A 15,893-nucleotide genomic window follows, 5' to 3' on the forward strand; every position below is an offset into this window, starting at 1 on the left:
TTTAGTAATATCTTGCTAAATAATATTCTTTCATCTTTTACTAGGATAAATGCCCTGTTTTAAATAAAGAAAGAGTTAAAAATTATTTTAATGAAAACTTCTCTGAGTTACAAATCTGTGGGTTGAATAGGATAAGAAATCTTAAAATATATTGTGCCTTTATTCTCCAGTGGGTACTTGTAAACATTTGACATATGTCAGTTATTTATTTCTTGGACTATCCATTAGAACAACTTTAAAGACTTCACAACAAGGTAGATTTTTAAGCACTTTTCTCCGGTCCATCTTCATTTTTTAAAAATTTTATTTATTTATTCATGAGAAAGAGAGAGAGAGAAAGAGAGAGGCAGAGACACAGGCAGAGGGAGAAACAGGCTCCCTGCAGGAAGCCTGACACGGGACTGGATCCCAGGTCCCCAGGACCACAGCCTGGGCTGAAGGTGGCGCTAAACCGCTGAGCCACCTGGGCTGCCCCCCAGTCCATCTTCTAATCAGTGATGGCTGCCAGCCTAGCCTCTTCTAAGTGTTCATTTTATTGCACTGACTCTAAGAGTCAACTTGCCGCTTCAGTAGGACACCTGGCCAGGTTAATGTGTTCATGGATCAACTGCCTTACATCTGGGAACTCTGGGTGGCGCAGCGGTTTGGCGCCTGCCTTTGGCCCAGGGCGCGATCCTGGAGACCTGGGATCGAATCCCACGTCGGGCTCCCGGTGCATGGAGCCTGCTTCTCCCTCTGCCTATGTCTCTGCCTCTCTCTCTTTGCGTGACTATCATAAAAAAATAAAAATTTTAAAAAAAAGAAGCTGCCTTGCATTTTACATTCTTTGTCTTCTACAAATAGAAGAAAATGTTTTGACAAAGCATAATTTCATTTATTCACAATCACCAATAATTCCCTCTGCAAACTCAATAGACAGTAGGTAAGAAACTGTCCCTATACCAGTTCTGCTATTATTGAATTGAGCACTTATACTTCCTGCATCTCTTTAAAGATTTTATTTATTCATTTGAGAGAGATGGAAGGGGATGGGAGAGATGGAGCATGATTAGGGGAGGGGCAGAGGGAGAGAGAGCAGGGAGCTGGACAAAGGGCTCAATATCAGGACCCTGAGATCATGACCTGAGCCAAAAGCAGACGCTTAGCCTACTGAGCCAAACAGGTGCCGCAATTCCTGCATCTCTTTAATCCTTGGTTCTCTAACTTAGAAAAGTTCAGAAAGCATTATCTGACATCTCTTATAGATCTCAAGTCATGTTCTAGATAATCAAATGCACCCTTCTTTAGTATAATTCTGCATCGAGAGAATGCAACAGCATTGATTGGGTTGATAGCTTTGCTCTGTCCTGGCACAGAACTGAATGGATCTCCAAATAAGCAAAGTCAAGTGAATTGCCTAAGATTATGGCCCTAATGGACTTGGACTTTGGGGATCAATTACGGGAGAAAGAGAAATACCTAAGGCTTGATGATGTAAGGTTTTGCATGTAGAATAAAGCAACTCATCCTTCTGTCTTTGAACAGAATCTGAGAGAATTAGGTGTGAAATATCTTAATCTGCTTTCACTGGACAAGGTAATAGGAAAGGAAGATGTCAATCAATTATTACCTGTGAAATGGGAAAAAATTTCATTAGGGAGATTTAAGTTGTTTACTGATTCCATCAAGTTCTGGGTAAAAGGACTCTAAATGTGACTGGTTATTTGTTTTATATTAAAGAGATTTATGATTAATAGGAGAACTGAGAAAGAGATGTCCTTGGCAATTTCCCTCTCCTAAATTTTAGCAAAGAAAAGTCCCTCACTGTCAGAATCATGATCTGATGCAGAGCCTAGTCATCTGTAATATAATCTCGTGATGTAGCCTGAGAGACTATGTCAGCAAAAGTTTAGTGCCTGAATGTTTTAAATGATTCAGCAGACGGTTAACAGGTAATAATCTCAATATAAAAATATCTTCTGCTACAATACAAACTCAAGAACTTCAGACAAGGTAAGTCATAGTAAAACTATTGAATCAAGTTGGTTTGTGTTAACTATAACCCAGGCAAATATTTTGGAGATGTGTTTTTTCTCTTTTAAGGAAATATTTTCTGCTGTTTAGAAATAGGAAGTTCCATAACAAACTGGAAAAATTAAAAGTGAACTTAAAATGTAAAAATAAATAAAAATAAAGAGGGAGTGATGTGTGTGACCTTAATTAAGTCACTTAATTTCCCCAGGCCTGAGGTTTCTTAGTGGTTGTTCTGAAATGGACAAAGCACATAGGCACCTATTTAGGAGTGACTATGTGTCAAACATGCAGAACTCACTTAATTCCATCTTCATAGACTTCCTATATCATTGTTGGGGTTGAGTTAGTGGAGGCTCAGACTAACAATTTGCATCTTGAGCTGATTGTCTATAAGACTTAAAGTGTGCATGATATGTAACTTTTGCAAAGTGAATATATGACCTGGGATAGTCATATTTACATATAGAAATCCTGTAAATTGAGAATTTTTTTTCCTTCTAACTCTATAAATGTTAGCAATGTGCTTCTTAAGATGTTTAAGGGAGATATTCATGGTAGATTCCATGTGTAGCTACAGGAAAAGTATTACTGTGTTCTCTAAGCCATAATGTAAACAGAGTGTGGTGTTTCATGTGATTCCAGTGAAATAATTATGTCCCCATACCCAGTAAAGAAATCTGTTGGGTGTCAATGAACATAGACCCTGATCTGTAGCTTCTGTGTCCCATGCTCTAAAACCTTTAAGTCCCAGATGAACAGATTTCCATTGCCTGGCAAGATGTCAGTTTTCAATTAGGAAACAAAATAACTGTTGCACCAATCATTGAAAAATCTTTATGACATTCGGAACTCTACATTATGCAGCAAAGAATCAAAATGCATACATGCCTCCTTACAAAATGACTGTCTGGTGGAAGAGCCTGCTCTATCTGTTCAGTCACTGTTACTGGAAACATACTTCCTGGGAGAATCGATTGATGCATCTCTTCCCTTCAACTTCAACTAACCAAAAGAAGGAGGAAAGTACCTGAAAGGCTATTTTTCTCAGGCCACATGTGTTGAAGACTGATTTTTGAAGTGGTCTGGCTACATTTTAAGAGTATGAACTATTATATTAATTAAGTTATAATGAAAACTTTGATTCATTTCATCAGGCAAATAAAGTGTTGGGAGGCATCATGCAATAGGGGAAGTATAAGACCATAGAGAAAAAAAATGATAATCAGGTACTACATTATCTTCAAATTGGTGGTCAACTCTCTTGATTTGCCCATGTCGTATGAATTTCTGTTTAAAATCAGGACAATCCAAAGCATAAAAGGACAAGCACGCAAGTCAGGTGAGGTAGATGGACATGTATAAATGATGAGATTTCCAACCCATTTCACTGCTGTTTCTGTACCAGCACCCAGATGAATAATGCTTGTTAGGCATCCTGCACTCACAACCATGGTCTATCCCAAGGGATGTGAATTTATCATTGAATGTAATTGTCACAAGAAGCAGCATCAACATTAAATGTATATTGTCTAACCCCTGTGAATAACTGTAATGCTACCATATAGAAATGCTGCCATATTCTATTTCTGGAAATATTTGATTCCTTCATAACCAATCTCCTATATGTACTTCTTGCAAATCTCTAATCACCCAGAGTATCTTGCATAATTTCTAGAAATGTAGATAAAATCTTGCCACTTTCAGTGGCTTCTTGCATCACTTAGAACAAAATCCAAGTCTTTATCATGGTCTGGTATTTCCTATACAAATGCCCTAATAACCCGTGCTTCAAAACCCTTACTGTCATCATAATTATTCTGAAATACTAAATCAGTTTCACTATTCACCAGCTGTTCACTCAAATTGAAAATTCTTTAACCAGACCTGTGTGAATGTTGCCTCTGCAGAGTGGCTGTTTTTTTAGTGCTCATATCCCTCTGTCTCTTTCATTGCTTGCACTATTTTATCTTTCTTTACAATACTGATCACTACACAACATTAGATTCCAAGTAAGAGTTTGTTGTTCTGTTCTCTACATCACTAAACTTTAATCACATGATTGTAGAATTGTGTGTATGTTAATCACCATGTGTCAACTAAACAATTAGAAAAATGTATTCCCATTTTTCTATTAGAAATTCTTTTTCACAATTTTACTCATGATTACTAAAATTGCATGAGGTAACAGTTGATTTAAAGTCATAAGATGCAAATAACTATGACAAAATATTAATTGTTTTTCTTTACTGTTGAAAAATCAGTAACCTAATATTACTCAAATCTTGGATATAACAGGACATCAGGTGTCTCCTCAGGCAGAGGCTCTGAGAACGGAAAATCCCATCCAAACCCAAATCCAAATAAAGGAAGAAATTAAATGTATATTGGAAGTATAAGAAGTACCAAAATCACAATTTATGCATCTTCGGGAAACTGAGGAAAAAAACAGTCAGAATTGAGCTGACAAAGCAAAAGAAAGAAACTATAAAATGTTGTAAAATTCTCTGGCAGTCCCCGTGGCTCAGCAGTTTAGTGCTGCCTTCAGTCCAGGGTGTGGTCCTGGAGACCTAGGATCGAGCACCCTGCATGGAGCCTGCTTCTCCCTCTGCCTGTGTCTCTGCCTCTCTCCCTCTCTGTGTCTCTCATGAGTAAATAAATTTTTTTTTTTAAATGTAAAATTCTCAGGAAAGGGGTGGACATTAGAAGCTAGAAAATGTTTCAAAGAAGGAAAAATTTTGTATTGTTTTAAGTAATTAATACAGGATACTAATATTGGCATTCTTCTTAAGCCCAAAGAAGGTAGGTACAAACTTTTAAGTTACAATTCAATAATATTTTCCAGCTTATACCTGCTTTTCTAGTAGAACAGTTTTTCAGTTGATTGGCTATGCTGCCATCTACAGTATAGAAACTAAATTACAGAAACTCTAATTTCAGAATGCCTTAATCTGGTCCAAAATATGGAATTAAGCCAGATCTTTAAAATAATACTCTTTATTCAATAAAAGAAAATTAGACATTAAAATATGTGCATTTGACTTTGGATTCTTAAAGTCTTAAGAAATGGAAACATCATTACAGAAGAGAGAATATTCAAATAATAGTTTACAATTCGTGTGGACCTCACATGGTCTGCAATATCTATACAGTTCAGGACAACTAAAGTCTGCAATATCTATACAGTTCAGGATAGTGATTTTGGGTGATTTGGGGTGGTGGATAAATTTTTAGGAAAGGCAAAGAAATGAAAAAGACTATGAGAGATAGAGTATGAACATTTTACAGCTGCAGTAGTGCCATGTGGGAAAGAAAGACCCCAAATTAAAGACGTAGAAAAAGACTAGGCAATGGAGGACTTAGAATTTAACATATGCAAAGTTTTTGAGTCACACAATCCAGGTCCTACTGTAGATATGCTGTGTTAAATTGACAGACACTGGGGATACAGAGATGCATGTGCCATTTTGTAAATTCTGAGTGATGTGCATAGCTGAGTTAGACACAGATAACATTTTAGTTATCTCATTTATTTTTGTTGTCTAAAATACTAGGCTTTATACTTCAAATCCCTTGTTTTAGTACTTACTATAGAAAATTGGAAGGGGGACATCTAATTCAGATATTACAGTTGGTTCTATTAAAGCTATAGAATTGGAAAAAGACAATTCATTCTAAACAAATATTCATAAAATAAACATTCCTTTTTTATGCTCCTATTTTGTTTAATTTCTTGCCCTGCACCTTGTTTTTGTTTTTATTTCTCTTTCAAGGGAGTTAAAACAGTAAGATTTCATGGAGAAATGGAATCAAACTTCAAATGATTTCATTTTGTTGGGGTTGTTTCCCTCAAATCAAAGTGGCCTGCTTCTCTTGTCCCTCATTATCCTCATCTTCATTGTCGCGTCAGTGGGTAACTCAGCCATGATTCATCTCATACGCTTAGATGCCCGGCTCCACACCCCAATGTACTTCCTGCTCAGCCAGCTCTCCCTCATGGACCTAATGTATATCTCCACCACTGTCCCAAAGATGGCATTCGACTTCCTGTCTGGCCAGAAAGGTATCTCCTTCCTGGGATGTGGGGTGCAAAGCTTCTTCTTCCTGACCATGGCATGTTCTGAAGGTTTACTCTTGTCCTCCATGGCCTATGACCGTTATGTGGCCATCTGCCACCCTCTCCAATATACTGTCCGCATGAGTAAAACTGTGTGTGTGAAAATGATCATAGGATCTTGGATTTTGGGGTCTATCAACTCCTTGGCACACACTGTCTATGCCCTCCATATTCCTTATTGCCGGTCCAGGGCCATTAATCACTTCTTCTGTGATGTGCCAGCCATGTTGGCCTTGGCCTGTATAGACACCTGGGCCTATGAGTACATGGTTTTTGTGAGTACAAGTCTCTTTCTCCTCTTTCCTTTCCTTGGCATTACTGCTTCCTATGGACGGGTTCTTTTTGCTGTCTACCACATGCGCTCAAAAGAGGGAAGGAAAAAGGCCTTCACAACCTGCTCAACACATTTAACTGTAGTGACGTTTTACTATGCACCTTTTGTGTACACCTACCTGCGGCCCAGGAATCTCCGCTCACCAGCAGAAGATAAGATCCTGGCAGTCTTCTATACCATCCTCACCCCCATGCTCAATCCCATCATCTACAGCCTGAGGAATAAGGAGGTTCTGGGGGCTATGACAAGACAGTTTGGAATATTCTCTGCCAAGAAACAAAAGTCATGGCTGTCCTTTCCCTTCTTTTCCTTTTCCAGGTTAATTAGAACATCCTAGAGCAGCACTGTTAGAAATATAGTGTGAGCCACAAGTAACTTAAACATGTAAATTAAACATGTGTACAAGCCACATTTGACAAGTGAAATTGATTTAAATAATATATTGATTTAATTAAAAACATTAAAATTTCGATGGACACCGAGGCTCCTTCCACAGTTTGGCTATTGTGGACATTGCTGCCATAAACATCGGGGTGCAGGTGTCCCGGCGTTTCACTGCATCTGTATCTTTGAGTTATCAAAAGATGAATGGAGAAAGAAGATGTGGTCTTTGTATTCAATGGAATATTACTCAGCCATTAGAAACGACAAATACCCACCATTTTCTTCGATGTGGATGGAACTGGAGGGTATTATGCTGAGTGAAATAAGTCAATTGGAGAAGGACAAACATTATATGGTCTCATTTATTTGGGGAATATAAAAAATAGTGAAAGGGAATAAAGGGGAAAGGAGAAAAAATGGGTGGGAAATATCAGAGAGGAAGACAGAACATGAGAGTCTCCTAACTCTGGGAAACAAACAAGGGGTGGTGGAAAGGGAGGTGGGCGTGGAGTGGGGGTTACGGGCACTGAGGTGGACACTTGATGGGATGAGCACTGGGTGTTATGCTATATGTTGGAAAATTGAACTCCAATAAAAAAACATTAAAATTAATACTGAAATTAACAATATTAATAACATATTAATAATATATACTATATTACATACAATGTGCATATTTTTACATATGTGAACATAGTATGACTTTTATATTTAATCAAATAAAGTTATCAATGTAATATCTTACTTTGTTTTCAGTCTAAGTCTTCATAAACTTTTTTGTAATTACAACACATTGCAATTTTGACTATATGTATTTCAAGTGTCCAAAAGCTAGATGGGACCAATTGCTACTATGTTAGACCACATAGATTTACACATCCAATAAAATGTTTTTAGAAGTACATATGGTATATACAAATATATTTGTGATGTATAACATATGGGTAGTGGGATGTGAGGTGACAAGCAAAACAAGCAAGTAAATGTGATGTTTACAAACTTGTTTACCTGTTGTTCTACTGCATCTTAATTATAATTAACAACTAAAGTTTATCTCATCCTAACCTCCTTTTATGAAACTAAATTTTTTAAAGATTTTATTTATTTATTCATGAGAGCACAAAAAGAGAGAGGCAGGGACACAGGCAGAGGGAGAAGTAGGCTACATGCAGGGAACCCAATGTGGGACTGGATCCCAGAACTCCAGGATCATGCCCTGAGCCAAAGGCAGACACTCAACCACTGAGCCACCCAGGCATCCCTATGAAACTAATTTGAGGGGCTTATTTTATATAGGATTTTTTTAAATGTCAATAAAAATACTGAGATTAAGTGTTCTTTATAGAAATACAAGAAAAATGACAATTTATTGTACATTCAAATAAAAATGTATATATTTAAATGAACTTAAGATGTTTATACTTAGGAAATTATTTATTTAGGATCATGCATGTGGATGTCCAATTTTCCCAGCACCATTTATTGAAGAGACTGTCTTTCTTCCAATGGATAGTCTCTCCTCTTTTATCGAATATTAGTTGACCATAAAGTTCAGGGTCCACTTCTGGGTTCTCTATTCTGTTCCATTGATCTATGTGTCTGTTTTTGTGCCAGTACCACACTGTCTTGATGACCACAGCTTTGTAGTACAAGCTAAAATCTGCATTGTGATGCCCCCAGGATTATGCAGACAAATAGTTAGGAAGTTACAGCATGAACCATATAAAATGAAATCATAAATACTCAAGGTTTCTGCTACAACATCTAAAATATAAATATGACCTTGCATAGCTTGAAATTATATGCTATTGCGACATTAAATTATATAGCAGAAAAGCTTTACTACTGGTGTTTTACTAACACACATAAGTTATATCAAGCCTGTTCCTAAAGGTGGTTAATGTCGTATGTAGGAGTATTAATTTTTATGGAAAAAAAGTTAATATTTAGGAGTCTATTCTCCAACTTTTTATTCATTGCCCAACTCCAATCTCCCAATATCTTTCTCTGGCCACTTTTAATTTCTTATGTTATTCATCTTTGTCATTCCCCATTCCTGGTGCAGAGTTCCTACAACACCTGGAATTTTCCAACTGACTAGAGCTATAAATTTGTAGATTGCTGTGTAGATTAGGTGACTTTTGAAAATCCTTAAATTACCTAAGAATGACGTTTGGTTGCCAGGAGAAACTTGGAACTTTCAATTCCACTCCCCTGACCTCCAGGATGGGATAAGTAGCTGAATATGGACTTCAATCACCAGTAGCCAAAGATTTAATCAACCTTGCCAATGTAATGATGCCTCCACCAAAACCCAGGTTCAGGCCTGGGTTCAGAGAGCTTCCCGTTTAGGGAACTAGAATGAATCCATGTGTGGGTCCCTAATTCCATGAGGACAGAAGGTCCTGTGTTTGAGACTGTTCCAGATCTCACCCTATGTACCTTTTCATCTGGCTGTTTGTTTGTACCTTTTAATATGCTTTTAATAAAACAGCATTCTGGTAAGTAATATAATTTTCTGAGGTTTTACCTCACTCTAGCAGATTAATTAAATCCAAGGAGAGGCTTGTGGAAACCTCCAAGTTATAGCTGGTAGATCACAAGCACAGGTAACAATGTGAGTATGCATTTGACACATGAAGTAGAAGAGTCTTGTGGGTTCGAGCCACTAACTGATGGAATATGATGCTATCTTCAGGCATATAGTATCAGAATTGAGTTGAGTTTGTGGAAGACCCACTCAGTGTACCAGGAGAATTGAGTTAAATGCTTGGTGGTGTGAAAAGAAATACACACAGATATTGTAGTGTCCTCCACAGAAAAATGGAGTGCTATGTCATGCAAATCCTGGGGGCATTTATTTGAATTTTTTTGTGGACTAACTGCACTTATTGAAATGTGATATAAGTTCAGGGAAATTGTGAACATGCTATATGACACATTCAAGGGAACATATACCTGAATAATTTTTCTACACAAAGTTAAGGGTTCAGTTCCAAAATTTCCCCTTACCATTCAGACAAGCAGTGAAGTGCAAGCCAAATTCTTCAGTCTATGATACATCTCATTTATTTGCTCTACTCCAGCTAGATTTTCTTCCTGAATTAAAAAGAATACTTTTTTTCTTTGAATGTGATATTTAAGGTTACTTTTTAGTTTTTAGTTTTATTTTTTTAGACTTTATACTACTGGTATGATCTCTAAACTCTGCGATAATACGATTACTCATTTAGCAAAAGTAGACTAGAACTTCTTGGCCACATGCAACTGGAAGGTTATTTTAGAAATTCATTTATCTCTACTAACTCTTTATTAATTCTAGATATGTGCTGCATAGCAATCTTTTTACTATGGAAAAGTTATGGAAAAATAGATACATCCTCTGGCCTTGTGGACTCCACATGCCGGTGTAAGCCATACACTTATAAGTGCACATTATAAAGTAATACTGGACATTAATAATGTCAGGGGGAAAATGTCACATTTATCAAGTACAGTAGTCAGAAAGGCTACTCTGACATGATACAGAGGCTGGTCTTTTAACCTCAAAAAGAAGTCCCCAAACCCTGGAAAGCTGAAGGGCAGCAGAAAGCAGTTAGTGTGAGAAACAGAGCAGTTTTGCCATCAGGTCAGGGTAAGAAATGTGGTCTGTATTCTAAACATAGTGGAATCCCTGCAGGGAAGTATCTTCTAAAGTGTGATTGTCCCCATCTGCTTGGCGATCCAGGTGAAGGAAGCCCCAGTTTAAATATCTTAAAATAAGGGATGCCTGGGTGGCTCAGTGGTTGAGCATTTGCCTTCTGCTCAGGTCAATTAATCTGCTGGGATCCCGGAATCGAGTTCCACATCAAGTCCCTGCATGGAGCCTACCTCTCCCTCTGCCTGTGTCTCTGCTTCTCTCTCTGTGTCTCTCATGAATCAATAAATAAAATATTTTTAAAAATCTGAAAATGCAGCAAAATGTAAAATTCTATCACAGCTACTACTTGTAAAGAAATTTCACTCTGTAACTTTTAAATTTTCTTTTTTTTAAATTAATTTTTATTGGTGTTCAATTTACCAACATACAGAAAAACACCCAGTGCTCATCCTGTCAAGTGTCCACCTCAGTGCCCGTCACCCATTCCCCTCCAACACCCGCCCTCCTCCCCTTCCACCACCCCTAGTTCGTTTCCCAGAGTTAGGAGTCTTTATGTTCTGTCTCCCTTCCTGATATTTCCCAACATTTCTTTATGGATAAAGAAGATGTGGTTTATATATACAATGGAATATTACTCAGCCATCAGAAATGACAAATACCCACCATTTGCTTTGACATGGATGGAACTGGAGGGTATGATGCTGAGTGAAATAAGTCAATCAGAGAAGGACAAACATTATATGGTCTCATTTGGGGAATATAAAAAATAAGAAAGGGAATAAAGGGGAAAGGAGAAAAAATGAGTGGGAAATATCAGAGAGGGAGACAGAACATGAGAGACTCCTAACTCTGGGAAACAAACTGAGGGGGGGTGGAAGGGAAGGTGGGTGGAGGCTGGGGGTGACTGGGTGACAGGCACTGAGGGGGGCACTTGATGGGATGATCACTGGGTGTTATTCTATATGTTGGCAAATTGAACACCAATAAAAAATAAATTTATAAAAAAAAACAAAGACCCCACCAAAAGGAGAATTATAGACCAATATCCCTGATGAACACAGATACAAAAATTCTCAACAAGATACTAGACAATAGGATCCAGCAGTACATTCAGAAGATTATTCACCATGACCAAGTTGGATTTATCCACAGGATGCAAGATTGGTTCAACACTCGTAAAACAATCAGTGTGATAGATCATATCAACAAGAGAAAAAACAAGAACCATAGGATCCTCTCAATAGTTGCAGAGAAAGCATCTGACAAAATACAGCATCCATTCCTGATCAAAACTCTTCAGAGTGCAGTGATGCAACATTCCTCAGCATCTTAAAGCCATCAACGAAAAGCCCACAGCAAATATCATTCTCAATGGAGAAAAACTGAGACCCTTTCCCCTACGTTCAGGAAGGTGACAGGGATGTCCACTCTCACCACTGTTATTCAACATATTCCCAGAAGTCCTACACTCAGAAATCAGGCAACAAAAAGAAATACAAGGCATTCAAATTTACAAAGAGGAAGTTCAAACTTTCCTCTTTGCAGATGACAAGATACTGTACCTAGAAAACCCAAAACACTCCACCCCAAGATTGCTTCTCATACAGCAGTTCAGCAGTGTGGCAGGATACAAAATCAATGCCAAGAAATCAGTGGAATTTCTCTACGCTAACAGTGAACCTGAAGAAATAGAAATTAACTAGTCAATCCCATTTACCATTGCACTTTAAGTCATAAATACCTAGGAGTAAACTTAACCAAAGTGGTAAAGAGTCTATACCCTAAAATGTACAGAATACTTCTGAAAGTAATAGAGGAAGTCACAAAGAGATGAAAAAATATTCCATGCTCATGGCATGGAAGAATTAATATTGTGAAAATGTCTATGCTACCCAGGGCAATTTACATGTTAAATGCAATCCCTATGAAAATACCATGGACATTCTTCAGAGACTTGCAACGAATCATCTTAAGTTTTGTGTGGAATCATAAAAGACCCCAAATAGCCAGAAGAATATTAAAAAAGAAACCAGAGCTGGGGGCATCACGATGCAGGATTTCAAGTTGTACTACAAAGCTGTGATCACCCAGACAGTATGGTAGTGGCACAAAAATAGACACATAGATCATTGGGACAGAATAGAGAACCCAGAAATGGCCCTCAACTCTATGGTCAACCAATATTTGATAAAGCAGGAAAGATTATCCACTGGAAAAAAGACAGTCTCTTCAATAAATTGTGCTGGAAAAATTGGTCAGCCACATTGTGAAGAATGAAACTAGATCATTGTTTTACACAAGACACAATGATAAACTCAAAGTGGATGAAAGATCTAAATGTGAGACAAGATTGCATCAAAATCCTAGAAGAGAACACAGGCAACACCCTTTTTGAACTTGGCCATGGCAATTTCTTGCATGATACATCTATGAAGGCAAGTGAAACAAAAGGAAAAATGAACTATTGGAACTTAAGATAAAAAGCTTCAGCAAAAGAAACAATACTTGCCATCAGGGAAATACAAATCAAAACCACAATGAGATATCACCTCACACCAGTGAGAATGGGGAAAATTAACAAGGCAGGAAACAACAAATGTTGGAGAGGATGCGGAGAAAAGGGAACCCTCTTACACTGTTGGTGGGAATGTGAACTGGTGCAGCCACTCTGGAAAACTGTGTGGAGGTTCCTCAAAGAGTTAAAAATAGACCTGCCCTACGACCCAGCAATTGCACTGTTGGGGATTTACCCCAAAGATTCAGATGCAATGAAACGTCGGGACACCTGCACCCCAATGTTTCTAGCAGCAATGGCCACAATAGCCAAACTGTGGAAGGAGCCTCGGTGTCCATCGAAAGATGAATGGATAAAGAAGATGTGGTTTATGTATACAATGGAATATTACTCAGCAATTAGAAACGACAAATACCCACCATTTGCTTCAACGTGGATGGAACTGGAGGGTATTATGCTGAGTGAAATAAGTCAATCGGAGAAGGACAAACAGTGTATGTTCTCATTCATTTGGGGAATATGAATAATAGTGAAAGGGAATATAAAGGAAGGGAAAAGAAATGTTGGGAAATATCAGGAAGGGAGACAGAACATAAAGACTCCTAACTCGGGGAAACGAACTAGGGGTGGTGGAAGGGGAGGAGGGCGGGTGTTGGAGGGGAATGGGTGACGGGCACTGAGGTGGACACTTGACGGGATGAGCACTGGGTGTTTTTCTGTATGTTGGTAAATTAAACACCAATAAAAGTTAATTAAAAAAAATAAAAGTTAAAAAAAAAATAAAAAAAAATAAAAGGCCCTATTTAGGGCTTAGTGGTTTAGCACCGCCCTCAGCCCGGGGTGTGATCCTGGAAATCCGGGACTGAGTCCCACATCAGGCTCCCTGCATGGAGCTTACTTCTCTCTCTCTCTCTCTCTCTCTCTCTCTCTCTCTCATGAATAAATAAATAAATTTTTTAAGGCCCTATTTAAAAAAAAAAAAATCTACAAGACAACCGACAGAATGGGAGAAGATATTTGCAAATGAAATATCAAATAAATGACTAGTATACAAGGTCTATAAAAACCTTATTATACTCTAAATCAAAGAAACAAACAATTCATTTGTGAAATGGGCCAAAGAAATGTCACTAAAGGAAACATACCCATGTGCAAGAAGCACATGAGAAAATGCTCTGCATCACTTTCCATCAGGGAAATACAAATCAAAACTAGAACGAGTTACCACCTCACACCAGTGAGAATGGTGAAAATTAACAAGACAGGAAACAACAAATGTTGAAGAGGATGTGGAGAAAGGGAAACCATCTTGCAGTGTTGATGGGAATGTGAACTGGTGCAGCCACTCTGGAAAACTGTGTGGAGGTTTGTCAAAGAATGTTAAAAATGGAACTGCCCCGTGACCCAGCAATTGCACTGCTGGAGATTTACCCCAAAGATACAGATGCAGTGAAATGGCAGGACACCTGCACCCCAATATTTATAGCAGCAATGTCCACAATAGCCAAACTGTGGAAGGAGCCTCAGTGTCCATTGAAAGATGAATGGATAAAGATGTGGCCTATGTATATAATGGAATATTACTCGGCCATTGTAAACTACGAATATTCACCATTTGATTAAATGTGGAAGGAATTGAAGGGTATTATGCTGAGTGAAGTATGTCAATCGGAGAAGGACAATCATCATATGGTTTCACTCATACATGAAATATAAAAAATAGTGAAAGGGATTATAGGGGTAAGGAGAGAAAAGGAGTGAGAAAAATCAGACGAGGAGAAAAACCATTAGAGACTCCTAACTGCGAAACGATAAAGGGGTAGTGGAAGAGGAGGTGGACGGTGGATGGGGCGACTGGTTTACAGACACTAAGGGGGGCACTTGATGGGATAAGCACTGGGTGTTGTACTATATGTTGGCAAATCGAACTCCAATAAAAAATATTCAAAAAAAGAAGCATAGATAATTGAAAATATAAGATCTAATTTTTTAGTCTAAAACAGAAAATATGGAAGGCACTTTTGATGGACACTGGGTATATATATATAGTATATATCATATATATATTATATAACTTATAAATAATGAATCACTAAATTCTATCCCTAAAGCCTACTTTTTCAGATATTTTAATTAACTAGAATTTAAATAAGAAATAATTGTGGTATTTTAAAAATTAAAAAAAATATATAGGTACCTATAATATCAATGACCCACTTGGTAAATTAATTATAACTTCTATCATGAAATTTTAAATATCAGAATTCCGTAGTTGTGCACATGATTCAAATTATCTGGTTGTTACTAATAATCCACTCAACTGTAATGAAATATCACAGAAGAGGTAGAAGTCTAACAACGAATTATCCTAAATATAAATAGAATAAAATCACTGGCTATTTAAAGGAGCAGACAAGGGAAATGCATACCAAAACTGGTAATAAACACGACTTTGCATATGAATGGGTATTTTATTGACCCAAATATTTATACTAAGAAAGTAGCAATATTAGCTAAAAATGTCATGGTTTGAAGGGATAAACAGGGAAATTTAATGAAAATACGGTATCTTTAAATATTTCATATTATTCCTTATTTTAACACAACAGATCAGACATGAAATTATATCTGAAATGAATTTTTATAAGATCAAGATCATAATGGTTATTGCCTTATAGGGTTTCATTGAAGCCTAAATGACAGAACACTTTAGGGGCTCCTGTGTAGCTCAGTAAGTGAAACAGCTGCCTCAGCTCAGGTAATAGAATCAATCCTCATTTCAGGCTCCCTGCTCAGTGGGGAGCCTACTTCTTCCTCTCTGTTTGCTGTTCCCCTGCTTGTGCTCCCTGGCCCTCTCCCTCATTCTTTGTCAAATAAATAAATAAATCAAATC

At 37.6% G+C, this 15,893-nt stretch overlaps 1 protein-coding gene across 1 annotated transcript; it reads left to right on the plus strand.

The window, feature by feature from the left end:
* The first annotated feature begins 5,805 nt into the window (after window positions 1–5,805).
* LOC121474984 (olfactory receptor 2L13) lies at window positions 5,806–10,092 on the plus strand. Its single transcript, XM_041728133.1, has 2 exons — window positions 5,806–6,743; window positions 10,023–10,092. Exons 1-2 carry the CDS (start codon window positions 5,806–5,808, stop codon window positions 10,090–10,092), a joined length of 1,008 nt encoding a protein of 335 aa, XP_041584067.1.
* The last annotated feature ends 5,801 nt before the right edge of the window (window positions 10,093–15,893 follow it).

Source organism: Vulpes lagopus, chromosome 13, assembly GCF_018345385.1.
Source record: "Vulpes lagopus strain Blue_001 chromosome 13, ASM1834538v1, whole genome shotgun sequence".
Lineage (NCBI taxonomy): Eukaryota > Metazoa > Chordata > Mammalia > Carnivora > Canidae > Vulpes > Vulpes lagopus.

Coding starts and splice junctions, on each gene's coding strand:
- LOC121474984 (XM_041728133.1), top strand. CDS start 5,806: ATGGAGAAATGGAATCAAACTTCAAATGATTTCATTTTGTTGGGGTTG. Junction 6,744..10,022: donor TTCTCTGCCAAGAAACAAAA/GTCATGGCTGTC, acceptor TTATTTTTTTAG/ACTTTATACTACTGGTATGA.